The sequence below is a fragment of the Hermetia illucens genome, chromosome 5 (assembly GCF_905115235.1).
Source record: "Hermetia illucens chromosome 5, iHerIll2.2.curated.20191125, whole genome shotgun sequence".
Classification (NCBI taxonomy): Eukaryota; Metazoa; Arthropoda; class Insecta; order Diptera; family Stratiomyidae; genus Hermetia; species Hermetia illucens.
This window is the reverse complement of record NC_051853.1, coordinates 79,853,874-79,871,828: the sequence shown is the minus strand read 5'-3', so window position 1 is coordinate 79,871,828 and position 17,955 is coordinate 79,853,874. Positions and strand designations below refer to the sequence as shown.

The following is a 17,955-nucleotide window of genomic DNA, read 5'->3' as shown; positions in this document are numbered from 1 at the left end:
CACCAGGGGCCGTATCCTGCTCGAGGCTTTCGCGGAGCTAGATTTGGTGCTTGTCAACACGGGAAACGTTTCCACTTTTCGTGGGACGGGGTCGGGCTCAATAGTCGATCTGACATATGTGAGTACCACATTGGCGAGGAGAATGACATGGTTTGTCAGTGAGCATTATACTCACAGCGACCACCAGGCGATTTTCCTCCAGATCGAGTGTGGGCCATGCGTCGGTGCGTGTCCCCGTGAGGCTGGAAACCGTGGCTGGTCCGTGAAGGGGCTTGAGGAGGATGCATTCATAGAGATGCTATTGGGAGGCCAATGTCCCGGTGGTGCGGCTACGGAAAAGGTAGAGCAAATGATGGGACGCATAACAAGAGCATGCGACGCTGCTATGCCGAGGCGACGAGTTCTCGCAAAAAGGCGCTCGAACTATTGGTGGAATGAAGAGATCGCGGTGTTACGGAATGCATGTTTTCGTGCTAGAAGGATCTGCCAACGATCTAGAGCAAGACCAGATTTCGACGAGAAACGGCTAGCATATGTGAACCTTCGAGGTAGGCTTAAGCAGGCTATACGGACCAGCAAGCGAGAATGCTTCAAGCAGCTTTGCACAGAGGCAGACCAAAGCCCCTGGGGAACAGCGTACAGGATAGTTATGAAGAAGATGAGAGGGCGAACACCACAATTGACCTGCCCGCATCTTCTGCTCGATATCGTGACGGCGCTCTTCCCCCCGGATAAAGGGGAGCGCAAACAACACAAGCGAGCACTCGACGTCTACACCATACCTGCGGTAACTGAGGAGGAACTTATGCAAATTTGCCGGAGAATTAGTGATAACAAAGCACCCGGTCTGGATGCTGTTCCCAATAGAGCCCTTAAACTCGCTGTTAAGACCAGACCCGACTGGTTTATCAGCGTGTTTGAGACATGCATGATAGAAGGAATTTTCCCCGATCGGTGGAAGAGGCAAAAACTAGTTTTGCTCCCGAAGCCGAATAAACACCCAGGACACCCTTCATCATACCGACCGATTTGCCTTATCGACACGGCAGGAAAGATGCTCGAAAGGGTCATCTACAACAGACTGCTCCCTATCATTGAATACAAGGATGGACTATCGGAGCGACAATTTGGATTTCGTCAAGCCCACTCAACGATCGACGCCGTAGACGTTGTTTTGAAGCTGGCTCGAGACGCGATGTCATCTAAAAAATGCTGTGCCGTAGTGACGTTGGACATCAAAAATGCGTTCAATTCCGCAAGCTGGGAGTGGATAAAAAGTTCACTGGCTAACACGGGTGTCCCTAGTTACTTGACTAAGCCTCTTAACAGTTACCTTTCGGAGAGGACACTGTGGTACGACACGGATGAGGGATCCAAGCAGTACACCGTCACCGCAGGAGTACCACAGGGCTCAGTGTTGGGTCCTCTCCTGTGGAACGTCATGTACAATGGGGTCCTTGTCCTTCCCGTGCGAAAGGAGGCCACGATAATCGGTTTCGCAGATGATCTAGCTGTGGTTGTCGTCGCGAAAGAACCTGAAGACGTCGAAATGTACGCTAACGAAACCATTAGCGCCATAAAAGCGTGGCTGGAGATGGTTCAGCTTGACCTTGCGGAACAAAAGACGGAGGCGGTCTTGATTACCAATCGTAGGAAGAGGAATACGATTAATATTCGCGTTGGTGGTCACGTCATCACTTCGAAGCCGGTTATCAAATACCTGGGGGTGATGATTGACGCTAAGATCAATTTCAGGGGACATCTGGACTATGCCTGTGAGAAAGCGGCAAATACCAGCGTATCATTAGCGCGGATGATGCCTAACATTGGAGGTCCAAGGTACAGTCGCAGATTACTTGTAGCCGGAGTGGTTCGCTCCACACTACTATACGCGGCACCAGTTTGGGAGAAAGCATTAGCATGTGAGAGTAATCGTAGGAGAGTGAATATGACTTACCGTTTAGTGGCGCTAAGGGTGTGCAGCGCCTTCAGAACAATATCAGGCGAGGCAGCGTGTGTTATTGCGGGAATGATCCCGATAGACATTCTGGCAAATGAGACACGCTGCCTGTACGAGGCAAGGAAGATGAATCCTCTTGAAAAGGATGCAGAATGCCGAAAGGCGGCAAGGCGAGAGTCGCTGGAAAAGTGGCAGAAACGGTGGGATGACTCGCAGAGGGGTCGCTGGACCCACACTTTGATTCCCCGTATTGAAGAGTGGATCCAGCGACGACACGGTGAGATTAACTACCATCTGACGCAATTCCTGTCAGGACATGGTGGTTACAGGAAGTACCTGCACCAATTCAGGCTGGATGATTCTCCCTTGTGTCCTGAATGTGGTTGCACACCTGAGGACCCGGAGCATGTTATGTTCCACTGTCCACGATTTCTCTCAGAAAGGAGGAGTCTGGAAAACGCCCTGAAAACCACTCTAAGCCCGCAGAATATCGTCGGGGAAATGTTGAAATCGGAGGGAAACTGGTGTGCGGTGAACACCGCCATCAAACAAATACAAGAGGAACTGGCAAGAGCGGAGCGCGCAAGGAGGACGCGAAGAACGGAAGGCGTGGTCGCGTAAAGCGCAGTCCACCCCGCGAAGTAATGCTTTGCGCCGGTCCCGCGGGGAAGGAAAAAGGAGAAAGTGGGGGTGGTTTTAGTGGGTGAGAATCCCACACGCTGCTGCAACCTGGCGCGGCAGTGTCTTTCTAAGATTTCCACCTCCATCCATAAAAAAAAAAAAAAAAAAAAAAAAGACAGACAGACAGACAGACAGACAGACGGACAGACGGACAGACAGACACCGTCTCGATTCTAATAAGGTTTTGTTTCACACAAAACCTTAAAAACACGTTTTAGGTTTTTGCCTAAGGCAAAGTAAAACATTTTGGTTTTAAACCTCTAGAGGTTACGTCATTTTATAAAATCATATAATTGCAGTACAATTTCTTACCGGTGGTGGTGTTGGGAATGATTGTATTTGGTTTTCAGTCTTAATTTGTGGTGAACTTGGTGCCCGATCGACTTCATCTCGCATAACTACTGCTTTATTTAGCTCATCTTGCCGTTCCTGAAAAAAAATATAGAAAAATTAGTCCAAATTTAAATGTTTATTTATAGTTTTTGATAATGGTGTCAATTTGTCCTTAACGAAAATATTGTTGAAACTCAGAACCGATAAAGAATGCTTAGAAATCCAATATATGAAGTTTTAAAATTGAATTGCAGTTTCCCGAACCTTAGTTTGAAGTTAGTTCAGTTGGTTACATATCAGATCCGAAAAAAATAGACAGGAGTCGAAAAAGCACCAATCTAGATATCGTATGGATGTGACATTAATTCATAGCACTAAGACCTAGCGGCAATGAAAAGTGCTGGTAAGGCATGGGTTTATTAGTAAGAAGTCGCACCAAACTTCAAAATCGGCAGTTTCACTAAGAGAAGGCCATATACCCCTATGGATTTAGTCGTTAGAACACTAGACTGTCACAGTGGAAAGTCCGGTTCAAATTACTCTGGTGACAAACGGATTAATATCGTGAATATATGTCGGATACCAGTCGACTCAGCTATGTATGAGTATTTGTGTCAGAGTAATAATTACGTGCGAACGAAATGTTGAATATATTGTCTCCTAGTGTACGGTTACTATCTTAAACGAAGTGTTCCAACACATTTCAATGCCCGGATGCAATTGGATTGTCCGGTTAACTATTATTACACCCTTATGTGGGGAACAGCGCCCCCTACACTCCGTCCATATCGTTTGCTGGCAATGAGCTTGAACACTGCAACATCCGCATTATGTGGAAATGCCACGACCTTCTGAGTGGTTCACACTCAGCACCTATTGCTCCGTACTACGCCTACGACTCTCTAGGCCGGCTTCCAAACAGAGCTAGTAATTTTGGAAAAAGAAGACTACGATAACCGAATGAAGAAAAAGCTTGGGAATTGACCATATAGAAAAAATCTGTACTACTTCGTTTTTAGGGGTGAATATTATAAACAGCTAAAAGGAGCGCCAATGGAAGCAAAAGAAGGTAGACTTAGAAATCTACAGAAAACCGGCGGATACCAAACGAGTTATCCCCAATACTTCCAACCACGCTTACCAGCGACCTTGTGCTTCTTTCAACCACATGACTCACCAGATGCGAACAAGGTGGGCAGTATTCAAAAAGCACATTCAAAAAAACGTTTGCATAAATGACCAAATCAGCACTGCTTATTAACTCGAGAAGGAAATTGATCTGTTAACAATAAAGATACAAAAGCCGGGTTGGAAAAGCACTCCTGTTAATCATGAACTGAATAAATAATATAGTGAATGTCCTTCAAAGGTTAACGAACTAATTGCAGAGAAACGTAGAGATCGTAAATTATGGAAAAGAAACTGCACAATGGAAAGGAAAAAACCCTAAACTTTCTGATGAATAAGCTAAACACCTTAATTAATAAATATAGAAATGAGTCATTCAGCAGATATATTCCAAATGTGGCCTGTGGAAGGCCGCGAAAGATCTAAAAATACCAAGATAACAAACTCCACCTATTAAGCAGGGAAATGGGTTCGTTCTGCACAGGATAAGGCCGATCTTTTCGCGAAGCGTCTAGAAAGTACTTCCCAACTTCCAGATAAATGAGTGTCTAGATGCTTAACCCCAGTCAGAAAAGTGGACCATTACCCAATATCCCGAGTAAAACTAAATGAGTTGGGGACATAAATTAAAACAAATGTGTCTCCTAATAAAACTCCTGGTTATGAACTTATTACAGGGAGACTAATAAAAGAATTGCCGGAAAAGGGTCTGATCAAATTATTACAAATAATTAATGGAAATTAAAATACGTGCCGCAACAATGGAAAGTGGCCGAAGTTATAATAGTCTCCAAACCAAGGAAGGAGCCGATTAGAGTCGAATTCTATTCCCTACTACAGCCAAGCTATATGAAGGGCTTCTCCTTAAAAGACTGAAGCAAATCATTGAGGATTGAAATCTAATAACAGCTCACCAATTCGGTTTCCTCGAAAAGCAGAAAGTCCGATCCACCATTGTGTGGATGTGGACTTAGGATCATCTGGTATGCTTTACGACAACACTTCGTGCCAGAAGAACTCGTGCGCTGGGTTCAATTGCTCTACCACAAACCGAAAAGTAAAGTTCAAAATATGGCGGGTGTATCAAAACCGCTTCGTGTCTCTGTTGGTGCTCATCAAGGAAGCGCCCTCTCACCAATCCTCTTTGTTCTTGTTATGGACACCGTCACACGAGATATCCAACGTCCAGCGCCCTACACACTGCTTTATACAGATGATGTTTTCCTAGCCTCCTAGAATTTAAACAAAACTGAATTTTTGACGACCGATCCCCATGAAACAGGCACAATCACTGTCAGCAGCAGCGATCTGCCCAGAACTGAGCGATGTAAATACCTCGGGTCAACGCTATCAGCCAATGGAGAACTGCGTTATGAAATTGCTTCACGTATTAACGCAACCTGGATGAAGTGGCGTTCCACAACTAGTGTTCTTTGTGATCGACGTATCAACGAACGTCTCAAATCTAAAATTTACCGCAATGTCGTCCGCCCTGTCGCTCTCTATGGTTCTGAGTGCTGGCCGACTATAAAAGACAATGAACGGCGTCTTGCGGTAATGGAGACGAAGATACTACGTTGGACTAGTGTCGTCACATGTTTAGATCACATCCGAAATGAGGATATCCGCGATCGTTATGGGGTTGCATCGATCGTGGAAAACTTCCGAGAGAGGCGTCTTCGATGGGATGGTCACGCAATTCGTGCAAACGAGAATTCACTTGCCAAGATTGGTCTGAACATCGAAGTCGATGGTAAACGACCAAAAGGCAGACCTAAACAACGGTGGCTTGATACGCTAGATGGGGATTTGAAAGCCTCGAGATTACACCCAGATCAGGCATTCGATAGAGCTAAATGGCGAAGCCGATCACGACTCCGCTTGTGAACAGGACAAAGGCTGAAGAAAAAGAAGAAGATATCCTAAACAACTGCCCAGCTTTAGTCTAGCTTAGACTAAAAGAACTGGCGTTTTAGTCCAATATAATTTGCAACCTTGTCGTGTTTTTGCGATGATGAAAGGGAGCGTTTTCCCACCTGTTGGCACCTTCGGTCACGCTCCTCCCAGGGCAGAGGTGAGGCAACGTTTGATGAGTTGCCTCTGCCCTGGACAAAACCGTCAATCATTTTTTGGTTTTTTTAATTTTTAACGCTTGTGGTGCTATGCTCGAAACTAGAGGTCCAGGGACTATAAAACATGGGAGTAAGTTGCTCCTCATTTAGTCCGGTCCACCATCATGTGGGTGTGGACTTAGAATCCCACATATCCTAAACAATCGAAAAGCATTCCAAAAACCAGCGCACAGGATCACGAATCCGATAGAAAATGCGATGGAAAAAGCAGTTGTGCGCCATTTTTCTCAATGTCACGCACTGCTATCCTTAGCACGAATAAAACTACGGACAAAGCAAAATTAAAGCTACAAACAGATATTGAAAACATTGTAGAATGGACCAAGAAATGGGAGATAAAATTAAACGAAAGCAAATTAACGTACATTAAGATCACAAATAAAAAAGAGAATCCAGTTACAGTCATCATAAACGGATAAGATTTGCCACAGGCAAGTGAGGTCAAATACGTAGGTATGACACTCAATGCTAAGCACAGCTGGAAAAGACACTTCGTAAAAAAGAAGGACGAGTTAAATGCCAAATACAGATAGATGTACTGCCCATTGGGGGGAATTACTAACTGACCATCGGCAACAAGCTGCTAATTTATAAGGAGGCTCATATGGACGTACGGCATTCAGCTCTGGGGCTGTACCAAAGAATCAAACCTGATGGTCACACAAACGTTCCAAAATAAAGTGCTTAGAAGCATAATAGAGGCTCATTCGTAATGAGGAAATCCATAGGTACCTGAAAGTACAGTTGGTTAGTGAAGTTGTCAGAGACCAACCAATTAAACATATCCACATGAAAATAACGACGTACAAAAATTGGCTGATGTCTTTATAATAATGAGACGGCTGAAAATAGTGACGCCAAACGATTTGCTCACCTCAAGGATGCCTAAAGATATAAGCTACTGAGGAATATCTCGTTCCTCAGCGAATTCAAATAAGGTGCTGGGATGGACCACAGGGTCATCTCCCAATAAAAACGAAATTTAAATATGCAAACAAATCTGCTGGATGGGGAAATCTCAATCGAACCTTGGCGAAAGATGTTTTTAGTGGGTAAAAATTCCACACTCGCAGGAATCGCGAACCCTGAAGTTAGTCTTTTGAAGATTTTCACCTTTTAAAAAACAAGAAAAAACTTTGTGAAAAGAAAATTGTTCCTAAATGAAAATCAATAACACCACTGGAAGCGGTTCGAAAAGGTAAAGATCCAGCAATTCAAACTTAAGTTCAAAATTTTTTTATGGACGGTCCACAAAAAATTAACACTCTCTCTGAACTGTAAGTCGGTGACTTAAAATCGGTGCTTAAAAGTAGAAGCCAATGCAGAATTCAACTACGGGACTCTTCCAAACTATCCGACAGTGATTTCAGTCCTATATTCTGAGATGTATCTTTAGAATTCCCTAGAACGGCCCCAACGTAATTGCTAAAAGGTTGAAAAGAGCTGATCCTCTTTACCCAGAAAAGCTGTTTTTTACCCACTGAATTTAAAATGATTACGGAATAGTTTTTTTTTCTAAAAAATCGCTTTTCTAATCAAATTAAGTTTAATTAAAATTAATATTTGGTCTTTGAACTAGATTCTGAAAATGTAATATGTTAGCTCCTTTTTCTACTTGATAAGGTCACTTTTATCTTTTAAATTTAAATAAAACTGTTTTCTTTCATCTACGTACTGTATCTTTGATTTATTTAATGAGAGGAAATGTTATACAACTAAATACCTTAAAAGGTGAGTATCTGCACGGATCTAGTTCCCAACAAACAGAGCTTTTCTAGACAGGAAATATCGACTAGCGTTAGGGGTTAAGGGCAATTGAACGAGAATTGATAAAATTCAAGGATAATTTTTCAGCAAATCTAATTTTGAATTTCAAGTATTGATGAGCCCCAACGACCCAAAACGCACATTCCCAAAACAAGCATGTAAACATCGAAATGTTTATACCGACAATATCCGATTCGCAGAGAATCTTGCGAAGTGAATGTGTTTTCGAATATGTACGAGTATATTTACATTACTTATCGACTTTTACAACATGGGGTATGTTTACTAACTTGATAGCATTGACCCCATAAATTGCACAAGTGCATTGCATACCGACAGAGTACGCAGGCACACTTTATTAATTGTAACAATAGGTGCCATCGTTACAACAATTAGCCGAGTATGTACTCTGGAACTGGTTGTTTTTGCTCTTAAGTTGCATTGAATGGAATGCGGAGAAAGAAGGTTACTCCGATGCGAAACAGCATGCGAAACACCTTGAGCGATTGGTGAATAACACAAAGGGAACCAACCAGAAGAAAGGTCCGACGAATGGATTCTGTGGTGAATGGCGTTAATTGTGCACAATAACCATTCTCGAAGTATTCATTAACAAATTTTTCTATTCTTCATGTGACATAACGTGACTAAATCTGTTTAACACATAAACAGCATAAGTGACTGTTTCTCATGCTAACCGCAACAATAGCAACTCGTCGAACTCCACAGGTAACCTTGTAATCACTGCAAGTACCTTAGAAAATATTTCGCCTTGCAGCGACCACTTAATTGATTGGTTCTGTTTTACAGGCATTGGCGTCTGTCTTCACACACATCGAACATAATCGCAAAGGTGAATAATTTCATACCTGAACGAGTACGAATTTGAAGAATCCAATCAATGCATTAAATCATTTGGAACAACAATAAACTGTTATGTGTTGATGATGTGCAATATTCGCTGAAGCACCACTCGCCGATAAGTGGGCTGATAAGAAGGTGCAATAGCTGTTTACCGTGTGGAGCCAATAATGAACTGTTTATTGCTATTGTTTCAATTGTTGCTTTTTTCTCATTTCTCTGCTTTTTTCCAAACAGAACAATGGATCGCTGCAGAAATCTATAATTGATTTTCTGTAAATCTGCTCAAAGAATCCCATTCAGAAATTGAGCTTTGCTATAAAATTCCGTGCATACAATAACCATTTGTTTTCATCATTACTCTCTTTCACCTGTTTTTTTTTTTTTTCTTATTTTGATGGGGGCAGTGAATAGTTTTGTAAACCAATATTTATCTAAATAGTATTTTACCATAGTGAATTCATGAAAGATTCAGAAGGGTTAGAATAAATAGAAACATTGGCAACGAAAAGTCCTAGATGAAAAACTATTAAAAAGAAAAGTTTCCAGTTTAACTATAGATTTTATTTAAGGATAGCAGACACGTTTTTCAGACACAACATGTGTCCTTCTTCAGTGCTGGTTTTATCAAGTCAGGTTCCACTTTCACCGCTTTACTTACTTAAGTACAAAACGCAACTTGACGGCCTGAGTCAATATATTAAATTTCTACAACTCTGCCTCAACCATAGGGCACTACCGAAAGCACACCAAGTTTCCATCAAATATTGGCAAACACACCAGAACAGTCGATCAAAGAGAGCATTAAATCAAAGTTCTCAAAATTGGACAGAACCACTCTCTTGGCACATCATACCCATCTAAAATAAACACATGAGATGTCAACGCAACATATCCCAATAGACACGACACTTTTCAAACTTTTTCACTGAGCATACGAATGCGAACAAGATCGAAAGCAGAAGATACTTTCGCAGAAACGAATGTCCCTGAGAAACGCGACCGGAGCTTATAGGAGTTGAGTCAACAGAATATATAGCGGACTTTGTATAATAGTTAACAAATCGTCGGAAATTTTTATTGAATAAAGGATTGAACTATGCGACACCGAACTTGAAGATGAACGTCGAAGATACAATTATAGACGTCGAGGGAGCTATCAGGTTTCTGGAAAAGGATGATAGAGAAAAGGCAAGGTCTCTCATTAAAAATATTATTCACCACCACAGCAAAGGGGCAAATAAACAACACAATAAGGAAGAGCGGATCATTAGAAAACTAAACCAGAAACCGGTTTTTTTACCTCAGAGGAGACGGGGGAGACTTCGAATTCTATATATTCAGAAAGCCCACAACCACCCAACGAGTCATTCCTAGCAGCTCTTTCCATTCATACCAGCATAAATTCGCGGCATAGTACATAGAATGCTAAACATACCCCTAACCAGATCGAGATATATCAAAGAACTGACTTATATAAAAGACGCGAAAAAGAACGGTAACAGCACCGACATTATAGACGCTATACTAAGGAAGAAACAGGCTGTTAATAACAGGAAAAAATTGATGTCTTTGCTAGGCATCAATGACAAGACAACAGTGAGATCAAGAATTACATACACTTCGTTGTGGCCTAGGATCAGTAATGCGTTTAAAGAATTTAAAATAGAGGCCGTCCCAAGCAGACATGCGCAGCTTAAAATTCGGTTTAGCAGCGTAAAGGACCCGAAATCCAAGGAGGAAGAGAGCGGGATCTATAAGATCACATGCCCGGAATGCATGCATTATATATATGGGGCAGACCAAGCGGTTGGTAAAAATACGATGCGAGGAACTAACCAAAGAAGCGGATCCACGCGGCGAAAAACCCACTACGGCATGTCAAGTCTGCAGTCGCAAAACACATAATAGATAGCGGCCATAACATTTCCTGGGACAACACCACCATTACCTTATCAAGTTAAATATAGTTCAGAAATACTATGTAATAGAACGGAGAATAAATGTTTCTAATGAACAGGGACCGGTGTCTATATCTAAAATTTTATATTTTGATTCTCACATGCGGGTTCTCATCAAGCCATTGAGCATCCTCTTCCAGAGTTTTCACCCACAGGCACGGGTTCCCTCTCCATAACCTATAACGCTGTGTCGTTTACCATTCCACACAATTAAAATCCCTTTTTAAGATTTTTTTGAAAATCAGTTTACTGTCAGCCCGTCCATCTGATTTTTTTTGACTTATGGATGTGAGAATCTTAGAAAAACGCTACTGCGCCAGGTTGCAGGAATTTTAAGATTCTCATCCACTATAAGCACCAGCGCCTTCTCCTTCTTCCTTCCCCGCGGAATCGCCGTAATGCACTACTTCCCGGGAAGGACTGCATTTTAAACGAACTTTCGTTCTTCGCACACCCCTTCCACGCTCCACTTCCTTAGTTCCGCCTGAATCGTTTTGATTGCTGAGTTGGGTTAGGCTGTAGTTTATTTCGTCGTATCCTCGTTGAATCCAGTCCTCAATACGGGAAATCAGAGTGTGGGCCCACCGATCCGTCTTGCGAATCATTCCACCGTTGCTGCCACTTTTCCAGCGATTCCCGTTTTGCCGCTACTCAACTTGTTCCAGTTTAATAAATCTCCTAAAATGTCGTTGGCTGCGTTTGCTGACTGTTTGCTACATAGCACATAAGAAGGTAACTGAGGTGCAAGTTGAACTTCAGAAGATGTACAATGATATTAAGTTCTTCACGAACAGCTGGCGGATGAAAATCATTCCGCAAAAGGGTGAAAAGGTTCTGTTTCGAAACTCTGTGGCGTACGGCAGTAGGAACTTGAAAAGGAATTGGAGACACATTGTCGCGAACGAGGATAGTTTTGAGCGCATTCCTCATAAGGAGTGCCTTAGATACCTGGGTGTGTATCTTGACGAGTGTCTCCAATTTAACGCAAGGCATTCAAAGACTCTTTTATGGTATAGTTATCGTCAGATTGATTCGGTATCATATGGTGCGATCTGTTTCGCATGGCGAGAACCCTTGGGTTTCGCAGCCCTTCTACCCAGATGTGGGTATTTCGAGAAAATTCTTACGACAGGCTTCATTCCTCCCTATCTTGACAAGAATGGTCTAATTCTTGATTCTGCACGTGATCCGGTTATGTATCATATACATAGGCGAGCCACGGACAAATGGATAGAATACCCCTCGAACTTGACTCTGTAGGCTCCGGAATTCGACTGGAGATACTTTAGAGCGAGAGCAATTGATATTAAGCGAAATGAAAAGGCGAAGTCCTGCTACTGGTGGCTGCGGTATGCCGGTTAGCGGCGGCTATGCTCAGTTCTGTCATTTGTGTCTTGGTGGGGCTTTGTAAATATGTACATATTGAAAGGGTGCTTCTTTTGCCTCCAGTTGTAATCTATACATACAAATGTTATGTCTTTTTATTAATATTACAACTGTTATTATTTTCTTCCTATGGATGTTATTGCAAAAAAAAGCGAAAAATTATAAAGCGAAAAGTAAATAGTTTTAGTAATGATAGTTTTAAGAACAATAATTTAAGTTAAATGTATCTTGAAGCGATTAAACATTTATTATTACTTCCATATTTCTTTATTTGCCATTAAGGCCAAGATAATTCTGTCGGGTTTTTTGACCATTTCCCTACAACTAGATTTTTATTTCTTACTGTTTCTCTTCTCTGCTGTAAACCGTTGTCAAACAATTTCGAGAGCCTACAGTGACCATTAGATTTAAGTTATTTTTGTTAGTTTAAAAGACTGTTTTTTTATTCATTTTTCCAATCTATATATTATTGTTACCTATTTACCTATATTTCTTAAAAAAAAAAAATTATTTTAGAAACAAAAAACCTAAAAGCCATCTTGCGCCTGTCTGTTTTCTGTATTCACTCTTTCCTCTTCTCGTAAACGCACGGGGACCATTCCCGCAATAATACATCATACCTCGACTGAGATTGTTCTAAAGACGGTGCACACCCCAAGTCTCACTAAGCAGTAAGTCATGTTTACCCTACCCCGATTGCTCCCACACGACAGTGCTTCCTCCCAAACTAGTAACGCGTATAATAATATAAACGAAACCCTCTTCCACAAATAATCTGTGGCTATATCTTGGGTCACCAATGTTAGGCTTCATTCGTGCTAACAATATACTGGTATTTGCGCTTTCTCACAGGCATACTCCAGGTTGCCCTTTAAAATGATTTTCACGTCAATCATCACCTTTGATAACCGGTTTTAAAGTGGTGATATGGCCACTGGTGGAAATCAAGGCTGCCTCCGTCTTTTGCTCCGCAAGGCCAATTTGAACCATCTCCAGCCACGCTTTTATGGCGCTAATGATTTCGTTAGCGTATACTTCAACGTCTCCATGTTGTTTCGCGACGAAAAACAGGGCTAGATCATTTGTGAAGTTGATTATCGTAGCATCCTTTGACACAGGAGGGACAAGGATACAATTGTGATCACGTTCCAGAGAAGAGGAACCAATACTAAGCTCTGCTGTTCTTCTGCTGTGAAAGTATACTGTTTGGCTCCCTCGTCCGTATTATATCAGTGTCCTTCACTCACTGTCGAGAGGTAATTTTCGAAGAGCTTAGCCAAATAACTAGGGGCTGCCTGAATTGAACGCATTTTTGACATCCAATGCCACCAGGGCACAGCATTTATTAAACGATATCGCGTCTCCAGCCAGCTTCAAAACTACTACGTCTACAAACTTGATCGTTGAGGGGTCTTGGAAAATTCAAAATTGTCGCTCCGATAGGCCATTTGTATAATCTATGATGGGGAGAAGTCTATTTCGAGCATTTTTTCAAACGTGTCGATAACGCAGATCAGGCAATATTGTAAACTTTACAGTTGTATTTCCGAGAAAAGTAGGGGGAGCTCCATCAAATAGTCGGAAAACCGGGTTCAAAACGAAAACAACAGGAAAGGGCACTTTTAACACTCAGAGCGCAATGAGTCGAGTGCTTTTAAAATTGTGATTTGTTAAAAATGAAATGACATATTGGTTTGCAGTTTTTTTTATTTTGAAGATAAAGAATGATATCAAAATGAACAAGTCGAGAAACTGGAAGCTGAACACTTTATGCATGAAAGGTTTTATGTATTTCTTTCATAAAGCTGTTTGTGTGTGCATATATCGCATGAGTATCTAGCACGTAATACATGCATATATTACGTGAAAATATCCGCTTTCACGTCATATTCATTAAAAAATGGTCACTTTCGACCCCACGCACTGCCCAACTTTCCAACAAATATCTAAGGCCAACTTTGAAAAGTACTAATCGAAACCTTCCATTTGATACCCGATATGACTAAATTTGGTGAAAAAAATTGACACCTCCCTTTCGCAGATATGGGGACCCCCTTAAATTCGATGTAAGATACAAAACCTTAAAACCGTATGCGGTTATTGTTGTTATTTGTTGTACACAGGGTTGTATTTGAACTTGAAGTTGCCCTTTGTGAGCATATGGGGTCTGTGCACTATTTGGTGTTTGGTTTAACGGGGGCTGGGGAGCTTCCCATATATGCGAAAGGGGGGGAGCAATTTTTTTTGTAACATAATATAGTCATGTATCAAACGAAAGCGCTCAACTAGTACATTTCTAAAATTATCTTTCTTATATTGACTGAAACACAGTCGAGTGAGAACTCAAAATGTGTGCCCCAAAAAGTTAAGTAAGTCTCATTGGGCTTCGGTATAGCAGTTAGTTAGTTTTTACCTTGTCCACCAAAGGGGGAAAACTCATACCATTTATGCTTCAAATACACTGACAAACAGCATCCAAACCGGGAGCTTTGTTATCACCGATTCTCCGGAAAAAATTTTGCAAATTACTACTCAGTTACTGCAGGTACGGTGTAGGTGTTCAACATTTGTTTATATTTTTGCGCCCCCCTTTGTCCAGGGAAGATGCAGGCAGGTGAGTTGGTGTTCGCCCCTGATCTGCCCCTGTGCAAAGCTCGTTGAAGCATTCTCGCTTGCTGGTCCTGTATAGCCTGCTTAAGCTTACCTCGAAGGTTCGCATATACTTCACGTTTCTCGCAGAATTCTGGTCTCCCTCTAGAACCTTGCCAGACCTTTCCATTTTTCCACCAATATTTCGACTGTGTGCTCTCATTATGCGTCACCTCATTCGTACTACATTTTTTGAAGCCTCAATACCAAGATTGTAGCCTTAAAAAAGCATCGCCATGAATGTATTCTTTTCAAACTTTTTCATAGACCAGCTGTGATTTGGAGCTTCACGGAAACGCACATCGCCGCATGGTTCATATTGATAGGAAATTGCCTGGTGATCCCTATGTGTCCTCGCCAGTATGGTATATATATGTATGTCAAATTGACAATTGGAGACATCTCCGGTATTTGCAAGTTTATCTCCACTTGCCTCCTTTTCTAAATTCAGCCTTATATGGGTTTCCATGATAAGCGGGAGTAGTTTTTGGAAACTGCAGATGCTGCGACAAGCGATTACGCAAGGAGACCTCCTAGCCCAGTGGTTTTATTCCGTTTTAGCGCATTAATGACGACCATAATTTTACTTCTTTTGGAGCAGTATTTTGTCTTTGCATCTTACGGTGATTAACTATTTCATCCATGAAATGATGGAATTTTAATAGTTTTTGCCGGTTTAGAACAGAAGTGCAGAACCAATTACGCCCATTCAACTTTCTACCATTTTGAATGATTAGCAGATCGTTAACGTCCTTGGTCTCCTCCTTCTCCTTTTTATTGGAACCCTTGCTGGTGCGTAACATGATGCCGTTCAGATTTTCTCCAGTTTTATTCGGAATGGGGATGCGTCTTGCGGTTACCGTAAGCAGTAGTTCGACACCGGATTGACCTTTACATCGCGGCAGGAGAGGAATGTTTTCCGAGTCTCACCATTTAACTTCGCTTAGCCTCATTAGAAATCGGAGAATGGTCAAATAGTGGTTCGCCCGAGAACTATGTGGGGAAAACAATGAAGGATTTTTGTAGTCTTCTATAGCGTTCCTTTTTATATCCATCGGGGCTACAAATTAATTTATTTTCATTCAATTCAACTAATAATTACAAAAAAAATTAAGTTGATAATGTTTCGAAATTTTATAAAATATATTTGAAAATAAACGTAACTTGTTTACCAAATGTTTATATTTCCAGAAATTTGTTTCAACACACTCTCAATATCGTTCGAGCAAAAATATACCTAATTAAAGCTGCGTTTCCATAGCGATAGGCCAGTTTATAAACCCCTTCATGGTGGCCTTCCTGAATAATTTGTTTTTGAATTGATAAAAAATTATTACTTCGATCCTTATCTTGAAATATCGGGCATGACAAAAAAACCCAAGTAAATGTCTTTGAACTCTGATGCCCTTTATCTCTCTCGTCTCATGTCGTGTAACTCTACCTTTTGCCATAAATCTTAAAACAAACGTTTGTCTCTACCGGTATGTCGGAATGGGAAAATTCGCAATATTTACAAAAATGGCAGAAATAGCAAAAAACATGTTCAATTTGCTAACATCCAAAACTTGATTCCCACGTGGTGGCTTATCAACAAAACACTGACATTAAAGACAAAAAATGCCAGTGGAAACCGAAACCTTTCTGAATATAATTAAAACTTCATTTACTACTGATGAAGGTCTGATAAAGTAATGTAGACATAATAAGGTTTTTTCTTCATTCTTGTTTTTTTCCAAACAATTTTAGTGTAGAAAGTTAATTCACAAATTTGGCGTTCATGAATTCCGGCTCGTACAATGTCTTCATAAAAATCATTAAATTTTTAGCGTTTTTTCTATCTTTTGATGATAAATGAAGTGCATTTATTTGGCGAAGCTGACATAATATTCGAGGAAAGTGAAGCGCCTTTTCTTTGAAAAAGGTTGCTGGAATTCGTTTGATATTCCAGTCTTGCTTTGAGCGGTTTCGATGTGTTTATACATTGAATGTGGCACCGAAAGTGGGTCGATCGAAAAAGCCGAACTGCAGGAAGGTCATCGCCAAATTTACGTACATCACGCCTGCTGGACAGTATGAAAACGATCAACAAACTTTTTCCATATGTAAATGCCAGAATTCATCTTCGCCATTGTAAAAGTTGATATACTACAGAAACTTCCTCTGCTCATATTACCTTCTAGCCCCATTTCCTTCCAAGCCTCTTCCAACTTGTAGGAAACACACGTATCGCCCGAACAATCTATTGTGTAGAATGGGTTTACATTGGAGCTAAAATATGCAAACTAATGCATGCAAATTTTATTGGCAGGCAAATATGTTATCAAACCTTCGATAGTAATTTACGGTTGTTCAACAGAAACAAAGTTATCAGATCGTATTTGCTATTTACAAATTGAGTTGCTCAGATACATTTTGCCACTATCTCGGAGGCAATCACCTTCGAAATTACAATTGCCAAGAACTCCAGTCCCGGCCCAATCACTCAGACCTGAAGCCCAATGAAGGCTTGTTTATTTGTGAAACATGTTTTCACATTTGTGTTGATTTGTCTTGCAAATTGCCTAAACAGAAAATTCCACGCTCAACAAAAGCCGCGAAAATTATGTTCACGTAAGCCATTATCCAGCTCATTACAGCTCCTGGCCGATGCGGAATTGTTGGCGTTGGTTTGAATTAAGTTGAGTTTGTCGAAGTTACCTCATTGGCAAGCTTCAAGCATCCACTTTGGGGAGTAATAATGCAGAACTGAAATTCCCATGTTCTTAGCACACACATGTGTGATCAGCTTTGCGTCATAACGCTGCATTCAATGGATCACTGAAAGGCATTCCATTTTGCTGTTATGGACATTGGTGCAAAATCAACACAAATATTGTGGAAGTTCTCGCGTTCATGTTGTTATAGTTGATTTTACACAAACACTAAGCAAGGGAAGGCATCAATGTGCATAAATAATTATGAATGATGGTGCGCTTCGTTTTGTTGAAGCAGTAAGATAGAAAACGTTGCATTTGGTAGAACAGGTGGAAAAACTCGTTGAGGCAAGTCAAGAAACACCAAAAACCCCACCTCAGTTGATGACAAATTTCCTTATATA

The 17,955-nt window shown here is 41.2% G+C and overlaps 1 protein-coding gene across 3 annotated transcripts in view; it reads right to left on the bottom strand.

Annotated features, from left to right (window-relative positions):
• Positions 1–17,955, bottom strand: part of LOC119656833 — a 312,026-nt gene that overhangs the window by 28,939 nt on the left and 265,132 nt on the right. For all 3 annotated transcript variants that reach the window (XM_038063481.1, XM_038063482.1, XM_038063483.1), the window contains exon 8: positions 2,954–3,070. In XM_038063481.1, coding sequence (XP_037919409.1) covers positions 2,954–3,070 — 117 coding nt within the window. The remainder of the gene's footprint in view (positions 1–2,953; positions 3,071–17,955) is intronic.